General features: G+C 40.1%; 1 protein-coding gene across 3 annotated transcripts in view; it reads right to left on the bottom strand.

Moving 5' to 3' along the window:
* Positions 1-17928, bottom strand: part of LOC138520143 (protein IWS1 homolog A-like) — a 721593-nt gene that overhangs the window by 317324 nt on the left and 386341 nt on the right. For all 3 annotated transcript variants that reach the window (XM_069632628.1, XM_069632629.1, XM_069632631.1), the window contains 3 exons: positions 17104-17181; positions 14974-15051; positions 11294-11374 (listed from right to left, as the gene is read on the bottom strand). In XM_069632628.1, coding sequence (XP_069488729.1) covers positions 11294-11374; positions 14974-15051; positions 17104-17181 — 237 coding nt within the window. The remainder of the gene's footprint in view (positions 1-11293; positions 11375-14973; positions 15052-17103; positions 17182-17928) is intronic.

Raw genomic sequence — 17928 nt, 5'->3', positions numbered from 1 at the left:
GGGGGCTGATGGCCATAGCAATGACCGGGGGGCTTTTTCTGAAAAGTGACTAAGTACTCATGATACCTGCAGTACCAAAAAGACAGATTGCTCTGATGTAATTTCGCATAATGACTCTGAGATGTCTAATGATTTCAAAGTAAAGATGCCAGTAAATGAACATGTAACAGAAAGTGCAAATACTTCTAAAAGAGAGGTACGGTTTAACCTAGAGTTAAATCAAACATTGGAGATTTGTACAAATGAAATAAGAAAACCTGAAAACCCAAAAGAACAAAGAGACAGATTTAAGAAAAATGACTCATGCATGGGGAATACCAGTAAACAGGGAGTAAATGGGGATGCTATAATTACTTCCCTGGGCAGTCAAAACAATGACCAAACACAGGCAGAAAAAGGAAATACTCCAAAGGAGGGTACATGCCAATCACCTGAAGAATTCTTTGAGCCACATATTTTTGAAGAGGCTGAAAGGGGTGGTACCACACTAAATGGTCACAAATGCACAGAATTAAACAATGACAGATTGCTGAATGATGTTGTTACACATGTTCAGTTGGAGGGTTGTAATGTGGCCCCTGATGATACCTGGATGGATATGCGAACAGTGGCCACACTCCAAAAAACCTCTGAACATGGAGAAATTAATAAAGTCTCTCGCGCAGAAATGGGTAAAAAGGAGGGAAAAATGTCTTTCCATTTACCAATGTGCTTAGCCAAAAGTGAAAAAGGCCTGAGAAAGGTGAGTCCTGAAATCAGTAAGAATTCACACTTCTTATGTGTATTAGAGGAAGTTGAGGACAGGTTATGCTCCCATCACTGTAGAAGAAAAATGCCAAACATTTGCAATGATTGACACTGGCGCACAGGCCACAATTATGTCCAAGGAGCTGGTAAAGAGTATCAATGAAGGGAGATCCACACAGAATCAAATCACAGTGAAGGAAAATCAAGGTCCAGTGGATAACTTTAATGGGGAGGAGGTGCCCAATATAGGTATAACTGAGGTTGATATAAAAATAGGAAAACACAGAATGAAACAAGAGTTATTGATCACATCTATTTGTGAAATTCCATTTCTGATGGGGACAGATTGCCTGAAAAGATTGTCTCCTCTCATAGATGGGGTGAATGGAGTGCTGTGGTCCTTAACCAAAAAAACATTGAGACCTAAGAAACTAAAATCACAAAATAGCAACATAAATGAATGTCACACCGTTGCCAAAACAAATGATGCTGTGGAGATATATCTCCAGAATAGTTGCATACCTAGTGTCATTGTTATATTAATGTGTCAAGACAAAATGCAGAGCGACAATGAAAAACTACCTGTACAAATATACTTGGACCCAAGGAAAAATTGGCAGACCGCCATAGATGAGCACACATTACGTTTTTATTTAAAAGAAAAGACATGCAAACAAAATATTACTCCTAAAGCAGATTCAGAAAAACACATTACCACTCTTGCTGAAATACACATGGAAGATGAGCAACCATGGGTTCATGTTGGTATAAATGCCTGTTTTAAAACAATAAAAGCCACTTTAGCGCTTGAGCAGGAGGGGAGCTTCATTAATGAGAAATTGTTGCAAAAAATAATGGAGAGGGAGGAAATCCCGAAGTTTAGGATTAAAAACCAATATGTTTCTGGGTTGGACAGTCCAGATTTTGAAAACCGAATTGCAGGCAGATGCATGCAAAAAATTAGCATCGGCAGAAAACAATTTACCATAATGTATGGATAGTGAGTGGAGCACAAAATAATCTTTTACATGGGCAATGACATCATGCACAGAATGTGTATGGTGTTAGATTTCCTTAATCAAAAAATTTGGTCACGCCTCTGTGGGCCAGCACTTGAATTTGAAGACAAAAGAAGGGCTTATCATTGTGCACAACTGGTTCCTTATGCAATCGAAATACAAATGAGGATAGATACTATTATTCCTGCATTTACAAAACAGTTTGCAATAACACTGAAATGCAAAAATGGACAGCAGATGAAAGACTCTGATGCATTTGTGTGCCTGAATGAATCCATAAAACAGCAAGGCCTGGATTATGAATACATTCCATTGGTAGATATTGGTGAAGGGTCTGTAAGAATTATGGTAAATAATAAGGGTTGTCAAGATATTCATTTAGAGGAAAACTCCCCATTAGGAATGGCCATACAAAAATCACATTATACTGCAGATCTAAATAACATGGTGATGGGAAATATCCCTGAAAAGTATGTAGATGCCAAGAGTGAGTTGCCAGAATACCTGGGCTCTCAGCCCAAAGGAATATTTAAAATTCATTCTGTGTACCCTTATGATTCAAGTGAGACAGTGTGCTGTTATCAAGAGAGTTGTATAACATTTGATTTAAGTGAAAATGAAATGGAAAATCAGCCCATTGAAATGGAAGCTGACATGCCAAAACATTTAAAAGTGGCAGCTTTACAAAGAGACACAGCTAGAGGAAAGTGCCGAGATTCCACTGCCGGAACATTTTCCGGAATTTTCCAAAATGGTAGAAGAGCAGATCTTATCAGCGGATGCGTGTGACAACGATGAGGATAGAAATGAATTGAGGAAGATATTTATGGAATTTAAAGATGTATTTGCAAAAGATGCTTATGATTGCGGGCTAACTAACTTACATGTGGCCACACTTCCGGAAGGGTGCAGCAGAAGTCCAGTATTTGTACGCCAGTATAGAATACCGCTGGCATGTTTAGAATCATTGGCAGAGATTATTAAAAATTTAGAATCGCGGAGAATCATCAGGCCTATCCATAGCACATCCAACACGCCCATTTTAGGTGTGTTAAAGCCAAATGGTCAATGGCAGCTATGTGCAGACTTGAGGGAGTTAAATAAAAGAGTACTAGTGTCCAGATGGCAACTGCCATTCATTGATCAGGGCCTAGCTCAGGTACATGGTTCAAAGGTGTTTACCACATTAGATCTCACCTCTGGATATTGGTACATCCCATTGGCAGAGGAGATACAGAATGTATTTTCCTTTACATTTGACAGAACTCAATACGCATGGGTTAGAACTCCGTTCGGGTACGTTAATAGTGGGAGTGAATTTGGAATATTTTTGAGGAAGGCCATGCCTGATGCGGCAGAAAGAGGAACCATAGTTTATGTGGATGATGTCCTGATAAAAAACGAAAGTTTAAAAAACCATTTTGATGAAATAAGACATGTGCTTGGCCAATTGCAGAAAGCAGGCGCCAAAGTGTCTTTACAAAAAGCACAATGGTGCAAGGAAAAAAGTGAATTTTCTAGGCCATGAAGTAACTGAATATGGGCTAAATCCACAAAAGAAGAAAATAGAGGCCATACGAAAACTAAAAGACCCTAAAAATGTGAAAGGGGTAAAAAATGTATTAGGAATGACAGGATATAACAGGAAGTTCATTGAAAATTATGCTGAAATCACTCAACCATTAACTAAACTGCTAAAAATTAATACACCCTGGAAATGGGAAAAAGAGCAGTCTGAGGCTGTGGCTAAATTAAAAGAATGTCTTGTAAAGGCACCATGTTTAGCATATCCCATAAAGGACAGGGATTTCTTTATAGAAATAGGTTTCTCTGAACATTGTATGTCAGCAGTGTTATCACAAAAACATGATGTGAATCACAAAACCATTGCCTATGCAAGTAAAGCATTTTCCCAAGTTGAAATGAAATTCAATGAATGTGAAAAGGCCCTATTAACCACTGTGTGGGCGCTACAACATTTACGCCCATTGTTCAGGGAGAAAAGGTGATTATTGAAAAAAATCATCAACCTTTGCAATTCTTAGACAGTAAAAGAATTAGGTCAGGTAATCTAGCGCAATCCAGAATCACTTCAGCGACCGTAGCATTACAAGGTTTTCCTGTAGAAGTGAGATATGGCCAAAATAAAAAGAGCCCAATTGCTCAAGGTTTAGCAGATTTACATGACTGTGCAGCTGAACAAGCATCAAAAGAAATGGAAATAGAACCTAATTTACAGGAGTTTGAACAATCACCACACAAAGCTTTTGATGAAAAGACATGCAAGGACTTGCCAGCTGTATATGTTGATGGTTGTGCTTTTCACATTGAAAATGACAGTAATAAACAATTACTGTCAGGAATAGGAAATGTCTGGTTGAAATGTGAAGCTATCCCCAGCATAGGGATGAGAATTGGAGCTAGGAGCAGTCAAGTAGCGGAATTGGCAGCCATTTATAAAGCAATTGCTACTGCAATTGATAATAAATTCAGTGAAATTGTCCTGGTGACTGATTCTGACTATGCACGAAATAGCTTTGTGGAGTATCTACCTGGCTGGAAGGCGAGAGGCATGATTACATACAACAAAAAGCCACTTAAGCATGGAAAAATGATACAAGCCATAGACAAATTGGTGTCAGAAAATAATTTGACAATATACTGGAGAACAATTTCTGGGCATTTAAAAACTCCAGGAGAGGATAAGGAGGGAAATGATAAGGCAGACCACCTGGCTAAAATTGGGGTTGTGATGGGGGAATTGCTACCTATTGAACATTTACTGGGTGAAATACAGATTGATGCAGTAACACGTTCTAAAGCACCAAAGGAGACAGAACAATCAGTGGTACAATCGAGTTACAACACCCCAGACCAAGATTTGATTGAGGCACAAAAGAATGATCAAATTTTGGGAATCTATTATAACCATTTGATAGATCTGTTACGCTCACCTGGTTCCCACGGGGGCATCGACCGGAACTGGGCCGCTGTTGTTTCCACCAGCGTGACGTGTAGCGCCGAGATGACTGACTGGACTGGCCCGCTCAGCCTAGTTCGTCTGGCTCGCAGGAATATTCTTCTGCAAAGGAGAAGGGGAATTAACCACCCGTGGAACTGAGTGTCAACCCACCTTCCCCACTCCCGTTGTCTTCCCACAGATCACTCTTGATATTCCCTCCTTAGTCTCACCTGATGGTTTGGAAGGATGAGCTCTCCATCCTGCGTCGACCGCAGGGGCGCGTTGATGACCAGTTACTTCACTGGCATAGAGGAATTGGTGAGTTCCAGTATTGACTCTAAAGTCCAATTGTTCATAAGAGTTCAAATGTCTGATCTTCACTCTGTCCGATTCCTTGCAGGTTGCCGATTAATCCACTCGAAGATTTCCAAATGGCAATTGGTAAGATTCAGGTAAGTCTATTGTTGTTTTCCCCTTAGGGGCCGGGGTTGGCGATGAAGCAGAGTTGACTGCGCCGACCCGAGATGAGGTGAGTACCCCCCGTGGTAAATCTGGTAAGTCCTTGGGGGTAGCTTGTATAGCCTTAGAGAGTCCCCTTGCTCACCTTGCTGTCTTTGTCTCCTTAGGTGTCGGAGGGCGGCCGCGAGATGGAGAGAGCATGATGGAATGCTGAAGTACCGCCAAGCAGGTGAGTTCAGCGTGGCGCCGTAGGAATGCAAAGCGATGTTTCAAAGACTTCTGTCTTTCAGCTCCGTGGAGAAATGGATCAGGATTCAGGTAAGGATTAAAGTTAAAACTCCTGTTGTAACCTTTATCCTTCTTTTCTTCTTGTTTCAGGAGTCCCAGGACTGAAGGGGCGTGGCTGAAGACTGGAGCTGCTGAAAAAACGGTGAGCGTTACGCTGCACCAAGCAGAATAACGCGAAGCACGTGTGGCTGTCCGGGCGTGGTTTAAATAGCCTTGGAAGAAGTTCCAGGTAAGTATTCTTCCACAGCCCCACCCAAGTAACAAAATAGTCCCTTCAGTAAAATAGTCCCTCCTAAGCCATTTGGCTTGAGTCTTCATGCAGCATGGTCTGCCTCAGGTGAGTATGCAGCATGGTCTGCTTCAGGTAAGTTATCAATAATGAGCCTGGCGCCCATGGCGCCAGGACAGACTTTATCTTTATGAGCCTGGCGCCATAGGCGCCAGGACTGCACCCAAACAGCCCCTAACTGGGGCTTTTGGGCATGCTCCAAGTGGCATGATGCCTGCTTCCGGGGCTGCTGGGCCTGGTCTGGTCTTCCGGGGGCAGGGATCATGACAGATCCTGGACAAAACCCTTTAACAGAAGATGATTGTGTGGGAAAAGAGGAATTGAGGGTGCTATTAAAGAATGAAAAACGAATTAGACTACAGGATGGACTCATGGTTAGAGAGTCCATAACAGGACAGATACAATGGGTGGTACCCCTTTCATTTAGAGGGCTAATGCTACGCCATGCACATGATGCCATAACTGCAGGCCACAGAGGTTCACAAAAAACATTGGAAATACTAAAAGATTATGCTTATTGGCCACATATGTCCCATGATGTGGAATTGTATACTAGAAGATGTCTAGTATGTGCCCAATTTAAACCTGCTTCACCAATCCACAGAGCTCCACTAATGAAAAGAGGCCTAAACCTTCCATGGTCAGATTTGCAAATAGACTATGTAGAGCCTTTAAAAAAGTCGAGCAGAGGAAACCGTTATATTTTGAGTGTGGTATGTTTGATGTCGAAAAGGATTGAATGTATTCCTGCACCAGATTGTAGTGCGCAAACAGCAGCCACATTGCTAGTGAATCATGTGTTCTCAAGGTTTGGGTTGCCACAAAGAATTGAGTCAGACAGAGGAAGTCATTTCACAAGGGCTCTAATGAGCAAAGTATGGCAAATACTGGGTGTGAAAAGGAAACTACATATCGCATATCGGGAGGCTTCTTCAGGTGGAGTTGAACGGGGTAATAGGTCTGTTGCGGACATTTTAAAGAAATTTGTAGCTGAAGCAGGTTCCAGCTGGGATTTACGTTTACCGTTGGTTTTGATGGCAATCAGATCAACTCCTGCCAAAGTAACAGGTATTAGCCCACATGAGGTCTTGACAGGTAGGAAAATGGTGTTGCCGCAACACCTGCTATACAGAACACATGAGCAAACACTTGTAAGCGCATCTACAGTTCATGAATACATTGATGAGCTCAGGAAGCATTTACAACATGCATTTGCTTTTGTACAGAGAAATCTGGAAAGGGCTGCTGATAGTGCTAAAACATATTATGATAAAAAGTCAACAGTAAAGGAATATTGTGTAGGGGATCAGGTGTATAAATTTCATTTTGGAAAAAGTAAACAGAAAAATTCCAAATTCCTAGCAGCCTGGCAGGGGCCATTCCGAATTATAGATAAAGTCTCTCCTGTAGTTTATAAAATTTTAAAGACTGAAGGTGAAACAGCAACAGAACAGTTTGTGCATTTAAACCAAATCAAGCCATGTCATCCAAGCCATGAGATAAAAAATCTGGAGCGTGTAGAAACAGATAAAGTCCCTTGAACACAAAAAGGTAAAATAAATGGGTACAGTCAGGAGGCAGTGACAGAGAAGTTAAATAAAGATGGTTGATTATAATGGCACATAAACACTGTAATATATGTAAATATATATATAATATAAAAAAAATAGAAGCTGACGTTTATGGAGTTGGTGTGCAGAATGAAAATGCATTAAATATTGAATGTTGTTTTATGAATGCTTGTTTTCTTTTTAACCTGTGCTTAATTTCAAAAGGCGAAAGAAAAATGGTGAAATGTTTTACAAAGCATGTTTTATTTTTGGCAAAAGGGTGGAGTTAGTATTGTGCTGTATACTTAATCTGTTTCTTTTCTATTTGGTTTAGAATGTTAACATATTTGTACCGGAGGTCACGGGAGACGATGGAGTCCTAGAGTCCCCTGGATGAAGATCGAATGATGCCTGCCTCCGGGTGGAGGTGAAGACAAAATAACCGGAATGCCAAAGAAAAGATGACTTCTATAGAAAAGGATCCAAGAGTACCAAGATGGAAGAACACCCGAATGAACCAAATGATTTGACATCGCTGGTCGGGACATATCAGAGGCAGACAAGTGGCCTGGAGTATGGAGTTCCACGTATTTATTATTTTAATTAATTATTTTAATCTGTTATGTTAATTCTTAGTTTTAGTGATTTGTTTTATCTTATTGTGTTTGACTGACTTCAAGTATAAAATTGAAGCACTGGACTATGGACACTTCCATTGAAGGAACATATGGACCCAAAGATGAATTTTGATATTATGTTGATTGGACAGTGGTTTTTCAACTTTTTCGTTTTTGCATGTGAATATTCATTTTGTTGGATTGCTACATTTTAAAAGAAGGAAGGGAGCAAGTTGATTTTCCTCTAATTATGGCTTGGACTGCCAAATTCTCAGAAAAAAGGAGGGAATATGTAAGATTATTTAGCAATTTTTTCATGCAGCACACCTGCATTGGTTTGGTGCATTGCTATAATGCGGTACATCAGGGCATGTGCTGCCAGTGTGACATGGACATGTAAATGAAAACAGGCTATTCAGTTAAAAACGATTTCTACATCTAAAATGCTAATACATTTTTTCACAGTTAAAAGCATATATATTTTTTTTCACCTGAAATTCCTCTGTTGCAGGAGACACATTTGAGGATTAATGAACTAACCTCATGAACAATACTAACATGATTCTAACACATTAATAATATAATGTGTTCTCCAGTGCAAAATGAGATGGAAAAGACAGGCTCTGAAAGTCATTTTAAACATGCATCCAGATTTTTTTTCTCTTTGCTTCTATCTGTGCTCTGTCCACAGCGTTTGCAGGAAGCAAAGACTCGAATAAGCAGGAAATCAGTTTTGTTACAGTTGCAACTGTATAAGCCAAGCCATTGTTGAAAGTAGGAGTATAGGACATGATGGATTTTATTGGATGCACGTCACATTGAGGGAGGTAACAAGAGTTTTCCTGTAGAATCTCGGGGAAGAAAAGAGTTAGAAGACATTTTACACAGCTCGGAGAAGGACCTGGCTGGTGGCTGGGGAGTTTCCTGATTGAAAAAAGCAGATCCCAGTGCACTGCTGCAGAGACTGGGAATTACAGTCAATAAGCCCCGGTTTGAGTGACAACAGATGCTCGTCCTTGCTGGGGTGAATTAAGAGCGAGCATTGAGCCACTTCCAGAAGGCGACCTGCCGAAGAATTTCACATGCTGGACAGGCTTGGTAATTATATTGTAGAGTGCGGGGGCAGTGTGTATGTGTGCGAAACTATTCAGTCAGAGTAGAAGAGGGAATTCCAGTGTTTTATCAACATGTTTAATGTTGCAAATTGAATATGTTCTTCCCGCTCTCTTCTCATTTTGTTACAGATAATGTTGTTGCTGTGCAATTTCCATTTATTTCTGTAAAAAGAGTAAGATCGTGTTGAAATGCAATTTTTATAATACACAAAAATATCTGAAAGCAGACGGGTAGTGTGTTTTATTTTTCTCTTTTCTTTGTGCATCTACCATTATAGCACTGATAATATAGGAAGATGTTTAGACAGTGCAATTGTCATTTTTAAGGTAGCTAAAAATAAGACTTGGCGGTAGCTGTGTGCACGATTCCATTCAGTATATAAGTGTGTGTGTTTTTTGAACGGAACATAATAATAACATAATGAAATAGCCTGCTGCTGGAGTTACATGAGTCAGAAGAAAGAGAGGCCCTGGATATAGTTCACTGATGTAGATAAGTTGGTGATGAATACCACATGTTAGCTCGCTGTCGTAGATAAGTCAGTGAGAACAGCCCATGGTGGCACTCCAAATGAAAATGTGGTGTTCCTGAAATGTAAGCATGAGGCCTCTCTAGTGATCCCACGAGCAAACTAAACAAAAATAAGGTGTTCTGGATATTGTGGCCACATATAAAACAAAGGAATTATGCTCACCAGAAATACCACCAATAACGCATACCAACATAATGTATACCACTAAATGTATCTGTGTGCTGAAATAATGTATGTATACTGTAGTACTATATACCAAATCCAATCTGAATGCAAAGAGTGATTATTACTGAATTATTTTCATTTTTGGCGGTAAGAAAATACCGCTAGGCCCCAAATCTATGCAAAATACCCAACAGGTAAAGGCCGGTGTAGGGAGAGGCAAACACAGAGTGGAGGATGAGTAATGGCAACTGGAAGCAGGAAGAGAAGACCTTAGAAGGGGCCTAAGACATTCTATCACATTTGTTTTACAGAAATGGCAAGTTCTCAGATCTTGTTGGAGCTTATTTATCAAACCCTGGATCTCATTGTATGGTACTAAATTAATTCTTATATTTGGGAAAATAAAGTCTCCAGAGGGTGTCTGGAATGTAGCCATATTGTCAGTAATCATTTGGAGAGGATACCCATCCAATGGAATATAATGGGGATAAGTATATTGCTTGCATTCGTCAATGGTCTGAATCCAGTCATTTACCCAAAGGCGCTTCTTCACCTCTAAACGTTTCATGATCATTGTGTGAATTGTAAAAATTAAGATAAAATGTATGTGAATCAATATTCACTTCATTCCCCCTACAATAATGATTTTCCATACCTGTAAACCTAGTCAATCTCAAGTTAACATGTACAGTTACTTTATGTTAAACATCTAAATGAATGAAACAGAGGCAATTTAAAGCAGTACATTCAAGAAGCAGCTTGTGCTGACCATGAGTGAAAGTTCATCTCCAGGGCTGTGGAGGGGCCCAGGGCATCCATTTTATTGCAGCATAAGTATGCTGCAGTATGCCAAGGCGAATAGGGCAGGTAGAATCCACCACAAATACATTGAGGTGACACCTGAAAAATAGAGAGTTCCTGATCTAGAGCATCACATCTTTACCGCTCTTTAGTCTAATACAAAAAGTGGCTGAACACATGAAGTGAGCATCTGCATGGGTGAAAGCCACTCTATTATGCAGTAGTGCTCAGTATCTTACAAGAACGTATCATGATGTCACCATTTCATAATTGTGCTACTTGGACCATGCCCCAGAAAAACAAAGAGGGGAAAAGAGAAGTTTCCCAGAGATCATTTGGTCCAAGATCACACTGCGTGACTCCTGGAAGCAGGATACAGAGTCTCTGGATTGATGCACAGGAGTGATCAGGGAAACCCAGAGAACCTTATGGGAAAAAGGTGCCTTCAGATGGAAAGCACTGTTCTGGTACTACCTTCAGAAACATTCCTCAAAGATACACTTTTCATTTATGCTGCAAATCAATTTACAAATAATAAAACACATTTTATGATTGTATGCTGTTCTGTATGAAAGGCACTTGTCCCAATGTGAAATGACTTAAAACATCTTCATAGGGATATATGGTATTTCAGAACAGACATTCAATGTTATTGGGATAAATGCAAGTGCTGCTAGATTTGATTATTTCTTGGACAAAAAAAGGCATAGGTTCAACCATGTACCACAATGAAACATTTGTAGTGTACCTTTTCAGGAGAAGATGTGTTGATCGGAATGAAATCTTCTTCACGGTCCCTTTTTTCATCCACAGCCACAGATTCGGCCAGCTACATATTTGCAAACAAATGTAAAAAGAGGACATGTATAATGTGATTTTTATTAATAAAAATGTGTTTGTTTACAACGTTACTTGCCTAAATGACATGTGGGATGAATATTAACACCTGCTTGTGCTCTGTAGCAATTGCCCAAAAGAAACTAAGCCATATATTGATTCACTGACCCTAGTGGCAGTTATGAAAATAAACGTTCTCACACTAATGTTTAACTCATCAAGGTATGCAATTAGTGTAAACATTGAATTGTGATTATCTGGGAATACTGTTGTCATCTATATATATATATGATTGTTCATGAACATTGCATTGCAGTACCCAAGTTTGACCAAACGAGCAACACATTGAACTAGTCAAATGCCCCCATTTAACTTTACTGAAAGTGAGGTCTATTGCAAGTCCCTTGGTAAGTTAAGCATGAGCAGCACACACATTGAGCATACAGTACACAATGTTAAGTTACACTTATTCATAGAGCATTCAATTTATGTGCATCACTCATATTTTGGACAAGTGTAAATTCTAATAATTTCTCAGGCTATGTCACATTTCAACCTGAAACAGCTTAGTGATTTGGCACAACATTCTTCCCTACTAACTGTTTTGTAGCAGACTACACTTAGGGAGATTTTTAATTACTCAAGCAAAGCAGACACTACCAAAAGGTGAGTCCATGGACTCTTCAATGAGATTTGCTCTCTTATTGCTTTCTGGCATTAATTAGACAACCAATGGAAAACGTGTTGCAGGAGCTCAGCTTATGTTTGTTACGTCTATAGCCAGAACCCCTTTACTGCCTGCTGTAATTTGTTGAACTCAGCCACAGGAATACGGTTTTTGGATAAAGCACTGCTGTAAATAAACTAATGTGAGTCAATCATTTTGCAGAGAATATGGGTTTTGCTTTGGGATGCCTTAGGACAGGGCACCACTGCATTCCCCAATATAGTGGCCTCGGAGCCGATATAGTGAAATCCATCAGAAACTTAATTCTACTCAAACACATGTGGGCTGTGCATGACAGAATTACCATACCGTCTCAATGTGCTCCCTAATGTATGGCCTGCAGTGTTTCAAGATAAAAGCATTGAGTATAGTAAATGTTTGTAAGTGCTCATGTTTGTGGACATTGGTGAGCTGCTTATTAACCTGGAAATGCACCAGCATGTGACTGGTGAGCAATATTCGTTTTCAGGATTTGCTGTTAGTCAGTACCATGCATGCCCATTGGAACTGTGATGAGCTTATAGCTCAACAGGACAAGGAAATAGTTAGTTGGAAAAGCCCAACAGCTGCACAGTTCAGATGTATGGAATGGGAGCTGAGTGGGTATGCACTAATTTCTGATTGAATTGAAGATGATGGAATGCCCAAATATACCATTAATGGGCAGATTGGCACACGTACCTTGTTACAAGTGCATACACATGAGCGCATTTTAGACAATTCAAGTCCCCTACATTGAGGGTATGTGCTCCTGAGTTTCATACAGCTACCATAGGTTTCCTATACTTGAACAAAATACCTTCCTGTGTGGAATTTAAAATCGAGTCCGACTAAGAGTGTAGTTTGGGAGTAATAGGACTATTAGCAAACATGTACAGAAATGAGAGGAGAGTAAGGAACAAGAGGGAGGCAGAGGAGGTCAAAGTGGAGGGTGGAAAAGTGGGGACAACAAGAACACACATCTGGAGAGATAAGATTAGGAGGAGAAAGAGATATATCTAGAGAAATATATAGGGAGACAGAGAATAGAGAGGAAGCAGTGGAACATTAAATAAAGGAGAAATGAGAGGTAAAGGTCGGTGTAGGGAGAGGCAAACACAGGGTGGAGGATGAGTAATGGCAACTGGAAGCAGGAAGAGAAGACCTTAGAAGGGGCCTAAAACATTCTTTCACATTTGCTTCACAGAAACGGCAAGTTCTCAGATCGCGTTGGAGCTTATTTATCAAACCCTGGATCTCATTGTACGGTATTAAATTAATTCTTATATTTGAGGAAATAAAGTCTCCAAAGGGCGTCTGGGAATGTAGTCATATTGTCAGTAATCATTTGGAGAGGATTCCCAGCCAATGGAATATAATGGGATAAGTGTATTGCTTGCATTCTTCAATGGTCTGAATCCAGTCAGTTACCCAAAGGCGCTTCTTCACCTCTAAAGGTTTCATGATCATTATGTGAATTGTAAACATTACGATAAAATGAACGTGAATTAATATTCACTTCATTCCCCCTAAAATAATGATTCTCCATACATGTGAACCTAGTCAATCTCAAGTTAACACGTACAGTTACTTTATGTTAAACATCTAAATGAATGAAACAGAGGCAATTAAAAGCAGTACATTTAGGAAGCAGCTTGTGCTGACGATGAGTGAAAGTTCATCTCCAGGACTGTTGAGGGGCTAAGGGCATCCATTGTATTGCAGCATAAGTATGCTGCAGTATGCCAAGGGGAATATGGCAGGTCGAATTCACCATAAACACATTGAGGTGACACCTGGAAAAAAGACAGTTCCTGATCTAGAGCATCATATCTTTACTGCTCTTTGGTCTAATACAAAAAGTGGCTGAATTCATGAAGTGAGCTTCTGCATGGATGAAAGTCACTCTATTATGCAGTAGTGCTCAGTATCTTACAATAAAGTATCATGATGGCACAGTTTGATAATTGTGGTACTTGGAACATGCCCCAGAAAAACAAAGAGGGGAAAAGAGAAGTTTCCCAGAGATCATTTGGTTGAAGGTGACACTGTGGCAGGATACAGAGGGCCTCATTACACGGAAGCCGGTAAGGGTTAACGGTCACCGGTAAGGGTACCGGTGACCGTTAACCCTTACCGCCTTACTACGAGGTCCCTTCGCGGGACCCGACCTTAACGGCTGGTGTAGACCAGCTGTTAAAGTTGGGACCTGCAAAGGGACTTTGGTGCTAATTACGGTACCGCAATTTGCGGTACCGTAATTAGCTCCTTCCCCATTCCCATTATGCCCTATGGGGCAAGAATGGGAATGGGGAAGGGCCATGGAGAAAGGGGAATTATCGCCCCGCCAACCTTGGAATGGGGTGGTAATTCCCCTTTCCTCCATGGTGGTACCGGTATGGTACCGGCGGCAACCATGGTGCTAATAGCACCATGGTTTACTGCCTACCGTGTAATGAGGCCCAGAGTCTCTGGATTGCTGCTCAGGAGTGATCAGGGAGAGGTGTCCTATATCCCACACTATTAGAGCCCTCTTTCTCTCTTCCTGAAACCCAGAGAAGCTTATGGGAAAAAAGGTGCCTTCAGATGGAAAGCACTGTTCTGGTACCACCTTCAGAAACATTCCCCAAATATACACTATTCATTTATGCTACAAATCAATTTACAAATAATAAAACACATGTTCTGATTGTATGCTTTTCTGTATGAAAGGCACTTGTCCGAATGTCAAATGACTTGTCAAATCTTAATAGGGATATATGGTATTTCAGAACAGACATTCAATGTTATTGGGATAAATGCAATTGCTGCTAGATGTGATTATTTATTGGACACAATAAGGCGCAGGTTCAACCATGTAACACCATGAAACATTTACAATGTACCTTTTCAGGAGAAGATTTGTTGATCAGAATTAAATCTTCACTGTCACTTTTTTCATCCACAGCCACAGATTCGGCCGGCTACATATTTGAAAACAAATGTAAAAAGAAGATATGTATAATGTGCTTTTTATGAATTAAAATGTTTTTGTTTACAACGTTACTTGACTAAATGACATGTGGGATAAGTATTAACACCTGTTTGAGCTCTATAGCAATAGCCCAAAAGCAAATAAGCCATATATTGATTCACCGCCCCTAGTGGCAGTTATGAAGTCATTTCTGATTGAAATGAAGATGATGGACTACCCAGATATACCATTAATGAACAGATTGGCATACATACCTTGTTACAAGTGTATAAACATGATTGCATTTTAGACCATTCAAGTCCACTAAATTCAGAGTATGTGCTCCTGAGCTTCATACAGCTACCATAGGTTTCCTATCCTTGAACAAAATACCTTCCTGTGTGGAATTTAAAATTGAGTCCAACCAAGAGTGTAGTTTGGGAGTAATATGACTATTAGCAAACTTCTGCAGAAAGGAGAGGAGAGTAAGGAACAAGAGGGAGGCAGAGGAGGGGAAAGTGGAGGGCGGAAAAGTGGGGACAACAAGAACACACATCTGGAGAGATAAGATTAGGAGGTGGAAGAGATATATCTAGAGAAATATGTAGGGAGACAGAGAATAGAGAGGAAGCAGAGGAACATTAAATAAAGGAGATATGAGAGGTAAAGGCCGGTGTAGGGAGAGGCAAACACAGGGTGGAGGATGAGTAATGTCAACTGGAAGCAGGAAGAGAAGACCTTAGAAGGGGCGTAAGACATTCTATCACATTTGTTTTACAGAAACGGCAAGTTCTCAGATCTTGGTGGAGCTTATTTATCAAACCCTGGATCTCATTGTATGGAACTAAATTAATTCTTATGTTTGGGAAAATAAAGTCTCCAAAGGGCGTCTGGAATGTAGTCATATTGTCAGGAATCATTTGGAGAGGATTCCCATCCGATGGAATATAATGGGGATAGGTATATTGCTTGCATTCTTCAATGGTCTGAATCCAGTCATTTACCCAAAGGCGCTTCTTCACCTCTAAACGTTTCATGATCATTGTGTGAATTGTAAAAATTAAGATAAAATGTATGTGAATCAATATTCACTTCATTCCCCCTACAATAATGATTTTCCATACCTGTAAACCTAGTCAATCTCAAGTTAAAATGTACAGTTACTTTATGTTAAACATCTAAATGAATGAAACAGAGGCAATTAAAAGCAGTACATTTAAGAAGCAGCTTATGCTGACCATGAGTGAAAGTTTATCTCCAGGACTGTTGAGGGGCCCCGGGCATTCATTGTATTGCAGCATAAGTATTCTGCAGTATGCCAAGGGGAATAGGGCAGGTAGAAACCACCACAAATACATTGAGGTGACACCTGAAAAAAAGACAGTTCCTGATCTAGAGCATTATATCTTTACCGCTCTTTGGTGTAATACAAAAAGTGGCTGAATACATGAAGTGAGCTTCTGCATGGGTGAAAGTCACTCTATTATGCAGTAGTGCTCAGTATCTTTCAAGAAAGTATAATGATGGCACAGTTTGATAATTGTGGAACATTACCCAGAAAAACAAAGAGGGGAAAAGAGAATTTTCCCAGAGATCATTTGGTCCAAGATCACACTGTGTGACTCCTGGAAGCAGGATAAAGAGTCTCTGGATTGATGCACAGGAGTGATCAGGGAGAGGTGTCCTATATCCCAGACTTTTAGAGCCCTCTTTCTCTCTTCCTGAAACCCAGAGAAGCTTATGGGAAAAAAACGTGCCTTCAGATGGAAAGCACTGTTCTGGTATTACCTTCAGAAACATTCCTCAAATATTCTCTATTTTTGTATACTACAAATCAATTCACAAATAATAAAACACATTTTATGATTGTATGCTTTTCTATATGAAAGGCACTTGTCCGAATGTCAAATGACTTGTCAAATCTTCATAGGGATATATGGTATTTCTGAACAGACATTCAATGTTATTGGGATAAATGCAAGTGCTGCTAGATGTGATTGTTTATTGGACACAATAAGGCACAGGTTCAACCATGTACCACAGTGAAACATTTACAATGTACCTTTTCAGGAGAAGATTTGATGATCGGAATTAAATCTTCACTGTCACTTTTTTCATCCACAGCCACAGATTCGGCCAGCTACATATTTGAAAACAAATGTAAAAAGAAGACATGTATAACATGCTTTTTATGAATTAAAATGTGCTTGTTTATAACGTTACTTGACTAAATGACATGTGGGATAAGTATTAACACCTGTTTGAGCTCTGTAGCAATAGCCCAAAAGCAAATAAGCCATATATGGATTCACTGCCCCTAGTGGCCGTTATGAAGTAATTTCTGATTGAAATGAAGATGATGGAATGCCCAAATATACCATTAATGAGCAGATTGGCATACGTACCTTGTTACAAGTGTATACACATGATTGCATTTTAGACAATTCAAGTCCCCTAAATTCAGAGTATGTGCTCCTGGGTTTCATACAGCTACCATAGGTTTCCTATCCTTGAACAAAATACCTTCCATGTGGAATTTAAAATTGAGTCCAACCAAGAGAGTAGTTTGGGAGTAATATGACTATTAGCAAACATCTGCAGAAAGGAGAGGAGAGTAGGGAACAAGAAGGAGGCAGAGGAGGTTAAAGTGGAGGGAGGAAAAGTGGGGACTACAAGAACACACATCTGGAGAGGTAAGATTAGGAGGAGGAAGAGATATATCTAGAGAAATATATAGGGAGACAGAACAGAGGGGAAGCAGAGGAACATTAAATAAAGGAGATATGAGAGGTAAAGGCCGGTGTAGGGAGAGGCAAACACAGGGTGAAGGATGAGTAATGGCAACTGGAAGCAGGAAGAGAAGACCTTAGAAGGGGCCTAAGACATT

The sequence above is a fragment of the Ambystoma mexicanum genome, chromosome 13 (genome assembly GCF_040938575.1).
Source record: "Ambystoma mexicanum isolate Mex_15411 chromosome 13, UKY_AmexF1_1, whole genome shotgun sequence".
NCBI classification, from domain to species: domain Eukaryota; kingdom Metazoa; phylum Chordata; class Amphibia; order Caudata; family Ambystomatidae; genus Ambystoma; species Ambystoma mexicanum.
The sequence above is the reverse complement of the archived record's forward strand: the minus strand, read 5'-3'. Positions and strand labels throughout refer to the sequence as shown.